The sequence below is a fragment of the Octodon degus genome, unplaced genomic scaffold (assembly GCF_000260255.1).
Source record: "Octodon degus isolate 3935 unplaced genomic scaffold, OctDeg1.0 scaffold00196, whole genome shotgun sequence".
Taxonomy (NCBI): Eukaryota; Metazoa; Chordata; class Mammalia; order Rodentia; family Octodontidae; genus Octodon; species Octodon degus.
Window position 1 is genome coordinate 2,394,919 of NW_004524772.1, and position 15,065 is coordinate 2,409,983.

Here is a 15,065-nt window from a genome sequence, read left to right on the forward strand (position 1 = left end):
CGGGGCGAGCGGGCGGCCTGCGGCGGCGGCGGCGGGTCCGAGGGGGCCCTAAGGCAGCCGGCTCCCAGCCCCAGCCTCACCTGGGCGCGCCGTCGGCCCCCCGGAGCCTCCTGCAGCCCAGGATCGTCGGAGTTGGGGAGCGAACTTCCCACGTTTGCTATGTTGCCCTTTGGAGACAAAACGAGGTACTTTATTCAGGACTACCCGCCTCACTTTCCCCGGGGTGCAGGGGACCCAAAACTGGGTGGTGGCTCCCAGTTCACACTGGCAGGAAGACACCTCGCTAACGATAGACTGACTTTCTGTCGTTCTTTACTGTCCTGCAGATGCATTTGTTGGGATTTTAGATTGGGCCCGTTTAATCTGATTTTTCTAATGAGCTGGTGTGGATTCAATTCCTTTGAGATGTTTAGTTTTTGTTTTTGATAGCCCAGGCCCTGGGACAAGTTTTATACTTTTTTGTTTAAAGACCCAGACCTGCTTTGAAAATCTCTTTTCCTAAAAATCTCTTCCTCAAAATCCTAAATCTGGAGATGTCAAAGGATGACGCCGAAAGGAAAGCCGTGTCTTTTTAAATGTCACTTTTCTGGGAGTTTGCAGTGAACTACTAGGGCCCTCTGGTCCTAGCAGTTTTGATCACTGCTGGAAGTCAACACTTGTCTGGGTCACCTGTTACTCCACGCCACAGGTCCCCCTGGTAGGGGAGCTTTCACTTATTCTCTCACCTCTGCCCACATTGAATTAGAACTCAGGGGAAGGGGAAGGCGGGAGAATTGGACTGATTCTCCCTTGTGTGGAAGAGGTTGTCGCCTAGGTAGATTATTAACAGGTAAAGGAGTAAAGTCAGTTGTTCTAGTCGACCAAAATGTCCCTTTCTTTGTTTTCCCTCTTTAAAGCTGTAAATTTGAGATGGCTTGGTGACAGTTTTTTAAACTGCTATAGATAAAAACACTTCACTATTGACCCTGCACAAACTTTTGAAGTGTACCAGCATATTATTGGAAAGTAAACTGAAAGGTAGTTATGTGCGTTTCCCCATTGGTTTCTCCTAACTAGCACAGGATTAAAATCTCAGCTCTTAAAATTATAGTACTCACTGTAAAAGTTAGATCATATGAAAGCCCAAAAGATGTTTTAGTGTTTTTATAATAGAGTTCATGTTGGCTGTGGGTTGAACACTTTGTGCCTGTGTGTGCGTGTGTATGTGTGTGTGTGTGTGTGTGTAAAGTCAACAGATGATGTGAAGTATAAGTTGGAAAATGACAGCGTAAAGTATATAAAGGTAATGCAGGCCCTCAGTTTTAAGAGTTATAAAACGCTCAGAACTGTCAGTGTAAAGAATATAGTCTAAGAACTTTTGTACAGCCAGAGGGTTTTTTCAAGTAGAACCCCAGTTTGGCTTTATAGTTAGTGACATGAATTGGAGACTTTTAAAATAAGAAGTTGACATCAGTTGATTGTAAAAATGCCAAACTATTAAGCCCAGTGTGGTTCATATTATCCTGATAAAAATTTATTGCATACCTTTTTACTTTACAACTGAGGGTTTTTTTTTAAGAAAATAGAAGTTCAACATCACTTTGTTATGTTTTTCTAAGTGTAAAATGAATACTACATGTGATTAAGGAAATCTGTGAAACAATGTAGGTTCATTCAGTTTTACCATCTATACCAGCAGTCAGACTGCTGATGGAATATTTCCACATCCTTTAACTGTTGTCCTTTGACATTTACATGTTCCTCTCTATCCTATCCCCAGACCAAATGGTCCACTTTTAATGGTACTCTCTGAAGGAAATAAAGGTTCTGGCATTCCTAAATTCTCAAACATCTGTAAATTTCAGTGGAACTTGAAAACACCTCTGTAATTATAGTATACTGTTTCCTATATTTATCTTCAAATACATCCTAAGCACCTCATTATCGGTGCTTTTTAGTAATCATGACTTGTTTGTGTGAATTTGAGGGTATCAATTGAACAATTCAAACATAAATTGTTGGCATAGAAGTTAACATGAATCTAGTAAATTACACGAGAGGAGGCACCTCTCACCCTGACAGTTGGAGATGACTTGCAGGCCTGAGAGGCTGTGTTAATTGGGGGCTATAACATGCATGCATTTCCACAGGAAGGCTTTCTAGTGCTAATGCTACTTAGCAGCTGTTGATAGTCTTGACAGCATATTAGAATAATGTTACCTTTCATTAGTTACTAATCAGCACTGTGATTGTGACTGAAGTTTTAGGTCATTTAGTATTGAAGAGGCGACTTGTTTGACTTTTTATTGCTTTGTTTTGTACCATGCAAAAGCTTGAGAATTCTTGGCATATAATGGAAATAGGAGATACTAAATGAGGGCAAGTTTTATGACAGGTTGGCTCAAAGTCCGTAACAGAAGTTTTACACACTCCCATGTAGCTTTCCCTGTATACTTTTTCTTTGGCACTGCAGAGCTATGCTGAATGAGTTGTTTCCAGTTCTGTGTTTGCAATTCTTTCTTTTTCCTTTGTCATTCTTTCCTATTTTCTGAAAGCTGTAGCATTTGTTTTTGGAAGGTATTTACATTAAATTTAGATGATGGATTACAGTAAATATTGTGCTCTGTTCTTAAAACTATGAATTCAAGAATTATGTGGAAATATAAACTTTTTCACAATGTTCAAAGAAATGATTTGTTAAACATACTTTGTTAGGCAGTAGCTAATATTAAAGATAATAGGACTGTGACTTTGATGGCCCAGTTGACTTTGATGTTATTTATATTATTTTATGATGGTAGTATTGGGTCAATTATGGCCTTTTTCCTTGTATTGTTTAGAACTGGGCTCCTTGTAGTCAGCCCTAAGATGTCCTTTAGTGTCCTTGAAGAATGTTTGTGGGTTGAATTCTTCCTGCCTGGAGGATTCCATAGAAGCCCTTAACTGTTGATTCCTGTTGTCCTTCTAATTCTAGTGTTTTCAAAGTTCCAAACCCAGACTCAAATTAGGGCCTGAGTTCCATGATCCTGATTCCTGATACTCTGGTGGACTGAATAAATAGCAATTACTGAAATGGACATCTTGAAATAAATTGGTTTGCTTAGTGTAACACAAACAACTGAGCATATTGTAAAATCGAATATTTTTTCAGTTTGTGATCTGAAGACCTACTTGCCTAGATTTTCAGGAGGTCATGTCCATGGCCCTTCAAGACAAGGCAGTATTTGAGCATCTTGATGATGCTAAGCAACAATTATGCCTTGATAGATTATTGGATTTTCATCTCTAATAATATTTTTCTTAGAATATTTGAAACATTTTCCTAATTGTATAAAGCTTGTACCTTCACCCTTTAGCTATTTGTGGAGAACATATCTTTCTAAGATGCACTTATTTCTCTAAATTTGAAGTACATATTAAGAGCTGGGGAGATAGCTCAGCATTCTAAGTGCCTGCCTGGGAAGCACAAGGACCCAGGTTCGATCCCCTGTACTGCATGCCAGCCCCGTGCTGTTTTGGGCACTGAAACTGGGTGTGGTGGCACACATCTATAATCCCAGCACTGGGGAAGCTGAGACAGGAAGATCACGATGAGTCCCAGCTACATAGCGAGAGGCTGTACCAAATTAATTAATTAATGATAAAGAAAATACATATTAGTTTAGAGCTTTGCTCCAACTGCCGAGTACTTTTTAATCCTGCACAGAAATGATTTCTTTTAAAATTGAAACAGCTAAACAGAACTGTGTGGTATTTATCAGTTTATATCCCAAACATTTCAGCTTAATTTATTAAACCTGTAACTGGCATTAGATCTGTATCTATATCTATCAATATCATCTATATCTATATATTATTGCTGTTCTGTGATGGTGGGAAAAGAGCCTCTTTCTAGGGTGAAAAGCCCTTAATCAGGACTGAAGGACAATTAAATAAAATCAGTCACTTGACTGATAGTGCAGGTAGAAAAATGACTACTTTTTGAATATAGGATACAGACCAGCTCCTGACTTCGCAGGGCTTCCTGCGCACTTAGATTAGCTACATGGATGAGGATTCTGGTGCTGTAGCTGATGGACGTGCTTGAACGTTTCTGTCCAACCAGGTTCTCAGGAAAACATGCTGAGTGCCCATGAGCTACAAACCCAGGAATAAAAACTGAAGAAAATCTTTCCACATGAGTCATTCATTTGCTAGTAAACTCTGTAGCCTTATTTACGTACTTCTTGATATTCTCATCTTGAATTATATATGTATTTTACAGTGTAAGTGTTTTATTTATTTTCTCTGAGTGGAAGAAATTTCTATTTATTGCAGCCCAATGTTCAAGGCAGGTAAAAATAAAAGAGTGAGTCTTAAATTCCTAAGAAGCATTTTGATATTCTTAAAAATTTCCTAAAGTCTTCTTGTAAACTTGTGTATTTCTGCATGCTTCCTTTGTGTTGTGGATAAATTTCTTCCTCATAAGCTATTAGGAGTTTTAACTTGCTGATATTAGAGAAGTACCTTCTTATTCATATCAATCCTCCCCAAATTACTTTGGCCTTTCTTGGGTCCACTGACTACTCTGAACGTCACTGAATCTAGAAAGGTAGAATTGTCTAACTACTTTGTTTAGGCAGGTGGCCCTACATGTGCTGTATCTTTTGGGGTGTGTGTGTGTGTGTGTGTGTGTGTGTGTGTGTGTGTGTGTGTGTGTGTTGAGGGATCCTCAAGTGAAAAATGATGTGCGCAAACCCAAAGGTTCCAGATATCTACTGTATCTAGTGTTGACTTCCTTTTATTTAATCTTAGTTGAATGTAGAATTCTTAAAAGTCAAGTAAATAAAAGTGGACATGATTTAATCACAGTTACAGTATTTATGCAACCATAATAACAAATTTTCATTATGAACAATGTAATAAAACCACAGCCAGATGCAAATTTGCAGCATTCATTAATCATCCCGGCAAAGTACACATGGCCTACCTCTCCAGTGAGCGCTCGCGTGGGGTCTGCAAGCCTTTGCTACAGCTGCCCTGGGGGCCTTGCTGCTTCTGCTGGCTCTGTGATCAATCATTCCTGTAGCACAGCAAACCAGCTTTCGGTTTTGAGTTAATGTGGAAGCATATTTGCATATTAAATTTATTTCCTTTATTTTATCATTAACACAAACATAAACCTGCACACTAAAATTGCAGAGCATCACTTCAACCATACTCTTCTGGAAGGGAATTTGGACTGAGAAATTCTAATCTAGTCCAGTCTCCTGTATTTAAACTGCAAATCAGATCCATTTACATACTTGTTGCCCAGATTTCAGCCATTATGTTTTCTTTCAGATGAAGCAGGTTTTCCTTCAAGCCGTATCTTTCTTACCACAGGATTGAAAATGCAAGAAAAGTGACAAAACATGTCCCTTCCAAATTTCAAATCATACTATAAGACCATATGGTGTGATTTTGCATTTTATTTCTATCTGATTCTGGTAAATGTCTAAGATGTTTTTACAGCTAGAGAAAACTTGGACATACAGCATGACATTAGGCAGAACCTTCCTTGCCTTACAGTGGCAGCCCCAAGTGAACGACTGGCAGCAGAGATTCTTGGAGGTACGTGGAAGTGCCCCAGCTGCCTTCTGTTTCACACACTGTTGTAGTCATTCAATCATTCATCCTTCTAAGCTATGGTTCTAAAAGAGGACATTGGCATTGGGGTTGAAGAACTAAGTCTGTCCTATTTAAGATTGTTAAAGTTGCATAAATAGAAATAAATTTTAAAGGTTTCAGAAGAGTGGCTCCCAACCAAGTAACGCTGCTGTCTCTTCTGTGGAGAGGAACTGTCTGGTGCAGTGCAAGCCGTTTACAATCCGTGTACTCCAGAAACTAGCTGCCGGAGTGCCCCCAGGACTGTGAAAGCAAGTCTGTTCCCACATGTTTCCAAATAGCCCTTGAGGGTGTGCAGCATTACTTGATTGGGAGCCACTCTTCTAAAGCCTTTAAAATTTATTTCTATTTATGCTACTTTAACACTCTTAAATACGACAGACTTAGTTCTTCAACCCCAGAACCACCAAAGATAATGCCTTTAGCTACATTATCTACTTTCTGTAAAATGGATGGCGACGTTTATCTCATAACATTCTTTTTTTATGTATTTAGTACAGGGTCTCACTACATAGATTGATATGTAGTGATTCTCCTGTTTTCAGCTTCCCAAGCACTAGGATTACAGGCATGAGCCACCATGCCCAGTCTCAATCACTGTCTCAGCGCCCCCTGGGGGAGGAACTAGCTCTCCAGGGGGTTGAACCCGTGGTCCCTGCATCTGCCTAAGCAGTTGCTTTAATCTGCTGAGCTATCTGGTCAGCCCTATCTCGTAACATTCTTAGGGCAAATAAGGACAAAATGCATATTTGCTGATCTTTCTGTAGCAGTGATATTTTAGTAGTTTACCATTTCTACACCAAGATTTGTTAGCACCTTAATAATAATCACAGGGCTGGCCAAATAGCTCAACGGATTAAAGCACCTGCAAGCAGGCACAGGGGTCAGGGGTTCAATCCCCAGGCCTGCCATGCTGGCCCTGCCAGCATGAGATGGAAGTTGAGACTAGGCGTGGTGGCTAGTGCCTGTAATCTCAGTACTTGGGAGGCTGTAAGCAGACAGATCACTAGAAGTCTGATCTAGAAGTGAGACCCTGAACACCCTGTAGACCCCTAAAATACAGAAAATAGTAATAATAATAATAATCCCAAACCTTTATAGTCATTCCTATTCTAGTAATTGTAAATTAGAACCACAGAATAGGATTTTATGGACCGCAAGTATCTTTCTCATTCTTAGATGAATTTGTGTAGATTATGTGACTAGAGTCTGTTTTGGACTTGTGTAGCATACTAGAAAGAGGATTGCAATGAGAGCAAAGACTCTGACTCCAAGATTTTGTTCCCAGCTTGGCTGCTAGTGAACTTCGGTGACTGGCTCCAGTGAATAAGCCTTATCTGTAAGGTAGCAGTTGCGAGCAGGTAACGAATCAAGGCAGGGAGCTGCATAAATGAGCTTAAAAATCTCCCTCAGCTCTCACAGTTCTTGATATTAACTAGAAGAGCAGAGTACCAACTTCTCAAATTAAATAGTTTCATTCCTGTATTTTTCCAAACTTGAGTAGTGGATCCACATCAGACTATACAAACAGCATAAGTAAAACTATACTAAGTAAGAATCTAAGAATAGGAAAGAATATCCAATACTATGTTTTATGTGAGTTATTTTTATATTTTTTTCCTACAGATAATTTTAGCAGATTTTCATACAGCCATTCTTTCCAGGCAGAATGTTTAGTTCCTTCTTTATAATTTGAACACTAGTGATTAAGTCAGAAGATTGATGAGAAAAGCATTGAAAAGAAAGTGAAAATGCAGGGGCTGGAGGTTCCACCCCTTCACACCATGCCAGACCCGCACTGGAGCGCACTGAGAAGGTGATTGAGACCAGGTGTGGTGGCGGGTGCCTGTAATCCCAGCACTTGGGAGACTGAAAACAGGAGAATCACTATGAGTCTGATCTGTGTAGGGAGACCCTGTAGACCCTGTACTAAAAAATACATTTAAAAAAAAAAAAGAAAGAAGTGAAAAGGGATGAGATTTTAGTAGTAGGCTCATTGACATGTAAATGCTTTGTGTTTTGTGGATTGCTTAGGGCCTGCACCTTTACCCTCTATTTCATTTGAGGCACCCTGGAAATCTCTCCCAAAAGTTATCACTCATGGTGTTTGCCTTTGCCATCCTTGAGCCCAGAGTTGGCTGCACCTCTTTTAAAATTTTCCCAAATAAGCTCTTTTGGGTAAGAATAGAACAGGCCAGCTGTAGTCTTCAAATGGCCTCTAGCAAGGTTAGCATTGTTACATCAAGTATTAAAAGCATGCTGCAGCTTAAAGTCATTATTGTTAAATTATTATAAAGCATGCTGTGACTTTTTAACGTAGACAATTATTTTTATGTATTTTTGCATTTGTTGTTAGTTGTACCTTTGATATTTGGGAAGAGATCCCCAAATCAGTTTCTTGAAAAGAATTAATTTCAGGTAGTAATGAAAAAGTTATATTTTTTATTTTTTAAAGTATTTGGTACAGGGTCTCACTATGCAGCTCAGACTTGTAGTGATCCTCCTGTTTGCAGCCTCCTCAGTGCTGAGATTATAAACATGCACCTCCAAGCCTGGACTTGGTGGCCTGCTCAGCATGCCCGGGGGTGGGGCCAGCACTGCATGTGGTGCTGGGGTTTTAACCCTGGTCCCTGTGCTTGCCTAAGTAGGTGCTTAGTCTACTGAGCTATGTCTCCGGTCCTAAAAAGTTACATTCTTATATTTATTTTTTTTTCAACTAAATGTTCACTTCCTAATACTTATGTAGGAATCAGAAATTTATATCATGTATAAGTATAGTAATTGATGTGGAAAGCCCATTTCTGTTGTAGTTTTAATTTGAAAAAAGTTATACAATGAACAAATTTTGCGTGTGAAGGGTTTCTGCAATTATTTTAAAAATTGGGCCCTAGAGGAAGTATGGCTCTAGTTATCTTATTTAAGCCCATTGGAAAAGTCCCCTTTATTTACGAAAACTAGGCAACTTAGTAAAAAAAAACTAGGCAATATAGTAAAAAAAATTGCTATATTCCATGTTCAACTAAGACTAGCTATCACATATTAAGCACTGTATGTGAGTCTTAATGTTATCATGTAATACACATTATTTTCTTTAATCTTCTTAATGACATTATGAGAAAGATGTCATTATCTCCATTTTCCAGAGAGAACAAATAATAGATTTAATGTCCTAGTCTTAGAAGTTGTCTCTGAGTTTGGTTCTGCCCCACCGAAGTCCTTAGCAGGCGCCACGCTGTGCTAAAGTTGAGCGTCCATCTTTAAGAAGCAAAGCCAAGACTCACAGGTTTAATGCCAGGAGGGTGTAACTCAGGAGAGCTTGAAGTTCCTCTCTGGTCTCCTGCTGCTTGCATTTTACTTAACGATGTGCCTGGAGACTGCCCAAGTGAGTTTAGTTTCCATATATAATTTTAGAGTATTAAAAGTAGGAAGTCTCAAATGACATTTCAAAATAGAGTGTAGGCTATTTCAATTATGTTTTTCGTATTAGAAAAAAATTACCCTAAGTACCGTAGATTTTCAAAGAATTTGCCCTTTGATATATATTATTTTAGGTGAAAGTACAAGAAACATTAAAGTTGTTCCACAAGTAGGTTTCATCTAATTATATTTTTAACTCATGAAAATTATTAGGCTTATATTAGAATTTTAAATGTTTTTCCCTTACAAAATATTTGACATATTGAATGTATGTGGGTGTGCGCATGTGCGTGTGCGCGCGCGCGCGCGCGCGCGTGTGTGTGTGTGTACGTACATCTGTGTTCCCTTTGGCTAGTAAGTCATATTGGAAATGCTGTGTGAGTGTTCCCTATATTCTATCAATGAGGTCTGCAATTAATGTTTCTAATATTTTCAGATAGTAGGCACTTGGAAGGTGTGCTGAGAAGCCTAGTAATAAGTTTCTAAAACATGAAGTGCAAACTGTGGTTTTCTTTCCTCTGGTATGATTATAGTAATCCAGTGAAGATGCGAAATTGGAAAGTGGCAGAAGTTTGGATTACTTCTAGGATATATGTGACCTCTCATTGTTTCCAAAGAATATTAAAAATGAATTTATAAATTATTTAGAGAATATAAGATGAAGCATGCTTAATCTGCATACAAACACCTACCTAAAAATCCATGGAAAAGTGGTACTAGCTTGGCAGTATTTAGTTTAATCACTAACTTGACTGTCATTTTAATAATGCTATCATTAGGCTGAGCAGATAGCTTGGCAGTATAAGCACTTGCACAGCAGGGAAAGGTCCTGAGTTTGATCTTCAGTATCAAAAAATTAAAAAACAAAAGAATGCTGTAACTTTTCATGTATGTGTGAGAAACATGGGATATGGAATATGTAACATTCTATTTCTGCCATATATGTAACTTTGCTAAAATAAACTTGCTCCTAAAAAATCACTGTGAAAATTGATGACCGCCCATCTTCTGAGCTTCTGATACCCTAGAATTCCTTTGCTCTCTTCTTGGTCAGTCAGGAGTGAAATGACTCACCCCCCTGCATACTGAAAACCCAGAATATCCGAGGTGAGCGCACGGTAGCTGCTGGAGCCGGATGACCGCATGAACGCCTGAGTTTCCCCAATTCTTTGTCCATATTCATGAAATCTAAATGCTTTACACATTTTGTCAATGAAGCTGATTTTTTATTAAAGCATTATTGAATGAGCAATTTGAGCTGCAAGTATCTTCCCTAAAGTTGAATATCAGGGTAATATATTTCTAATTAGATTCACTGTTTAAAAAATTGAGGATTTAAAATGTAAATCACTTTTATGACAAGGATTTGTGACCCAGTTTTGAAAGCTTCCATTTGGCTGTACTTTGTCATCTAACTAGTATGGATAACTGGCATGCTTCAGCGGGAAAGAGTTCCTTAGATCTGGATGAGATGTTCAACATCAGTCTTGTCACTGATTGCAAATTCTTGTCATTGGTTTTCGTGGCCTTTCCCTTGGCTCTGACATTCTTTTAAGCATCTAGGATCTATTGTCTTTCTTTAACAACCTTGTAAAAGTTAAATCAGCTATAAGACTTCAAGTGGTTTGTGGAGAATTTAGCAAGGTTACACAGTTAGACAGGAAAGTTAGACGCTAGATAATTAGTGCTTGTTGCAAAGAGTAAAAGCACCTCAGTGAAACTTGTTTCTATTGCATTCTTCTTTGCCTAGAGGGCTATGGTGTAATTTAAACTCTTAAAGACTTAGAGGGATTGGGCAAAGAAAGACACCCTGAAGTATCTGCTTCAGCTAAGAACTTCTTATCCTGGGAACCTGATGAAGAAAGGAATGACCGTTTCTTACTCAAGCCCCCTTCGTCTCCACTGGACAGGCCCTAAGCGTTGGGAGACAGCTCAACCTCACTTATGCTTGTCTCATTCTCTTCTGCCTACTCCCTTCTACTTTCTCTTCTAGAATTGGATTTTAGCTTCTAAGGAGATTTTGAAATGCTTCTCCATACATTTTATAATTTGACTTGTATATCAGACCTCTTCTGAGAGTAGGAGTCGAGATTTTTCCCTCTGCTTGACAACGAGGAAGTTAAGGGGCAGGCAGAGGGCATGTGAGTTGTCTGACCCAAGAGTCGCCCCCTCCTCAGCCTGGTGATAATGGGAGCTGTTGTGGGGTCTTAATGACCTGTTAGTACTGCAGCCTGTTATTACTGTGGGGGAACTAGACCTCCACAGAAAACAAGCTCCAGGGAAGTTGGGATTGGTTCAACATCACATCTGTGCCCTGCTGTAGCTGGAACCTCAGTTGCCCTCGGCTTGCTAGTTTGGTATTCTCGAGCTCATACCCTGCTGAACTTACACCTCATAAAGAGGTCAGAATTAATAGGATTTTACCTTTTTATCAAGGATGAAATTGAAACTCAAAGAGAGAAACTCACTTGCCACTAGCTACACATCTCATTAATAACAAATGCTGGAATGAGAACCGAGACCTCACAGCTGAAAACAGCCCCTGAGAGCTTTACAATCCCAGCAAGCGTTAGCAATTAATAACTATGCAATTAAAGATAAAGACTTGCAACTCCTTCCCACCCTGTGGTAATATTTTATATGCTATGGTGTTGAAACTAAAATAGGGCTGAGGAGATGGTTCAGTGGCATAAGCACCTGCCTGGCAAGCATAGGTCCTGAGTTCAATTCCTGGTACAAACAAACAAACACACAAAGAAACAAAAACCCTGTTAAAGTAAAAGAGTTTCATGTAAGGAGGAATTGTATACTCTAGTTTTACCATAAACTGTTAATCTAAGAACTTCCAAAGACTCCACTTAAAATATGCAGAATCACAGTGTGTTGTCATTTCAACTCTTATAGTAGCACAGTTAGTAATTGGAAAGCCTGGAACTTATTGGTACATTGCATAGAACTTTGTTATCTATTCATTAACAATTGCAGTGAAGAAAAAAGCAGTATAGAATGACAGGAGTTGCCAGACAGGACACAGGAGACCCAGTTACATTTGAATTTCAAATTTTATTTTTAATAAAAATTTATTCATTGTTTACCTGAAACTTGATTTCAGTCAGTGTCCTGTATTTTTATTTGCTAAATCTGGTGACCTTTAGAATGTCTCTTCTGTCAAACACATTCATTATACATTCCTTTCAGGGCCTTGGTTTTGATATATAAAACATGACCTATTTCTAAAGAATCACACATAATGAATGTAATGCAGTTAATTTTGCTTAATGATACTGTAGTCAAAAATCTTTGCTCTCTGAATCCTTTGAAATAGTATTTTACCTTAGTGTTATAGTGTGCCATTCCTCATGATCTGATACAAAGGGTTAAATTAAAGAATGTGTTATTACGAATGGTCTTATTTGCCTTATGCCCTCTCTAGTTGAATTTTCAAATTCAACTAGATGTGTGGGGTACCTTCTTTGTGACAACCGTCGATCCTCTGGGAATTTCTTTAGTCTTCTGGGCCATAATATCTAGAATAGGAAATCTGGGTTGGATTTCTAGCTTCACCATTCAATAGTAGAATGGGTTTGAGTCAGCTCCATAATTTAGAAAGTAGGATTGTTAATGTTTGCCTGGATAAGTTTAGACAGAGAGATGCTTTTTTTTTTAACATCAGTCATTGAGTATTTATCAAAATATTTGGCATTAAGGAAAAGAATGGAAAACAGAGATCTGACTATAGAAGTGATTTATTAGATCAACCCGTCAGATTTCTTAAATCCCATCTGCTACTTTTATTATATTATACATGTTCACATGAACCTAATAGCTTGTGCATGCTAAGCACACACCATTACCACTAAGCTACACTTACTCCCCTGTGGAGCTTATTTGTACCAGCTCATATAATCACTGTTCACTATCAGCCTGATGATCCATTATACAAATAAAAGTGAATGTTAGTCCACTTTCTATGGGTGGCATTGGGTTGCTGCTGATCTTTGTTATAGCAGACAGTCCTAGAGTAAATATGCTTGTGCCTCTTTTGTCACATGTATGCAATCTCTGGAACACAGGACAGATGCATTTTAAACTTTGTTAGATGTTGCCTCCTTGACACCCAATGAGGCAGTATCCACTTTTTTCCTGTAGCTGAGAACTTAGAGAATAACTATGGCCCTATACCAAAGATGCTTATTGGCTTGCAGGGGTCCTAGCCTTCCTCCACAAGTCCCTAACTATCTGCATGTTCTGTTCTGTAGAGAAATGGTCAATGCGTGGTTTGCTGAGAGAGTTCACACCATCCCTGTGTGCAAGGAAGGTGCCCGTGGTCACGCTGAATCTTGCTCCTGCCCTTCACAGCCTAGTCCTCGGGCAGACACCAGTGCACCTGGAACACCAACGAGGAAAATCTCAGCCTCGGAATTTGACCGCCCCCTCCGACCCATTGTTGTCAAGGATTCTGAGGGAACTGTGAGCTTCCTTTCTGATTCAGACAAGAAGGAACAGATGCCTCTAACCCCCCCACGGTTTGACAATGATGAAGGGGACCAGTGCTCAAGACTCTTGGAATTAGTGAAAGATATTTCTAGTCATTTGGATGTCACAGCTTTATGTCACAAAATTTTCTTGCATATCCATGGACTCATCGCTGCTGACCGCTATTCTCTGTTCCTGGTCTGTGAGGACAGCTCCAATGACAAGTTTCTCATCAGCCGCCTCTTTGATGTTGCTGAAGGCTCAACACTGGAAGAAGCTTCAAATAACTGTATCCGTTTGGAGTGGAACAAAGGCATTGTGGGACATGTGGCAGCGTTCGGTGAGCCCCTGAACATAAAGGATGCATATGAGGTAAGCAGGGACTCAAGGTGGGCAGTAGAGGAGAGAATGTGGCTGGGACATCAGCCCACAATTGGGAATACAGGGGATGTTTGAAGCACAATGTAATTTTCATATGCATGAAAAATTACATGTATAGTAAGAAGACTTTAATCTTTTAAATTCCAGAGTGTCTTCTCAGGTGGTTCAGTCAAGGGCAGGAGACTGGGGAAAAATCTTAGTGTATTTGTTTACTTAATTACAATGTGAGATAATTTCAGATTCTGAAATGATAGGCCCCAAAACTGTCAAAAGAACAAATCAACCTTCATCATTTTTCATTCATTCCTTCACTCAATCATCATCATTTAGTAAATCATATTCATTCAACCCTATGGGTGACAAAGTGTATTTGGTTTTTTTTTTTTTTTTTGGTTTCAGGGATCAAACTTGGGACCTTGAGCTTGCCAGGCAGACACACTGCTGAGCTATCTCCCTGTTCTGACCATTTTTCTTTCCTTTATTTTTTAAACAAATGAACTAATGGGTATCTTTTTTAAAAAATGAAAAATTTTGCATTGCAATATTTCCGTGGAAAGATTTGATACTTCTACTTTTGATACAGCTATGCTCCAAATTTTAATTACTACTTAAAGATTACATTTTTAAGTTGTTTTCTTTCCCACTTAAAATAATTCCTTTTATTATTAGAACTGGAACTGTTAAACAAACCATCTTAATGAAGTGATACTGTGCTTGTGAGGTAGTTTCTAGTTCCCTGATGGAAGAGTTGTGCTAGCTCCTCATTTTGCAGTACACTTTGAAGAGTCATTTTTAATTCCAGCTGACTTTCTGTAAGTTCAACAGGCTTAATTACTGTGTTTTCTTCTGATGTCTGTTACAGAGCCCAGCAGAAAGATCTTAATAAATATTGTTTGGATAAAAATGATAGTTAACACCATAGATGAATAGAATTTCTAGCAGATATTTCAGCTTTCTGGCACATCATAATAAATGCCAAAGAAGGTATAGTCCAGTTCAGAGAAGCAAAATATAACCTCCAGTTCAGAAAACTGAGCAAAGTGTCTTCAAGAATGCAATGCTTGACACAGACCCTGGGAAGTAATAAGCTCAAGTGTGAGAGCTGAAAGTCTAAAGAAGAGACGGGGAGTTGGGCCTTTTACTTGCAGGTACTGGGGTCAGAACTG

General features: G+C 39.0%; 1 protein-coding gene across 3 annotated transcripts in view; it reads left to right on the forward strand.

The window, feature by feature from the left end:
• Pde5a (phosphodiesterase 5A) overlaps positions 1-15,065 on the forward strand; it is a 125,897-nt gene that overhangs the window by 1,406 nt on the left and 109,426 nt on the right. For 2 of the 3 annotated variants that reach the window (XM_004644248.3, XM_023704417.1), the window contains exon 2: positions 13,302-13,890. In XM_004644248.3, coding sequence (XP_004644305.1) covers positions 13,302-13,890 — 589 coding nt within the window. Of the gene's footprint in view, positions 1-6; positions 186-13,301; positions 13,891-15,065 lie in introns of those variants that run through there. The other variant, XM_004644249.2, reaches the window with a different exon arrangement.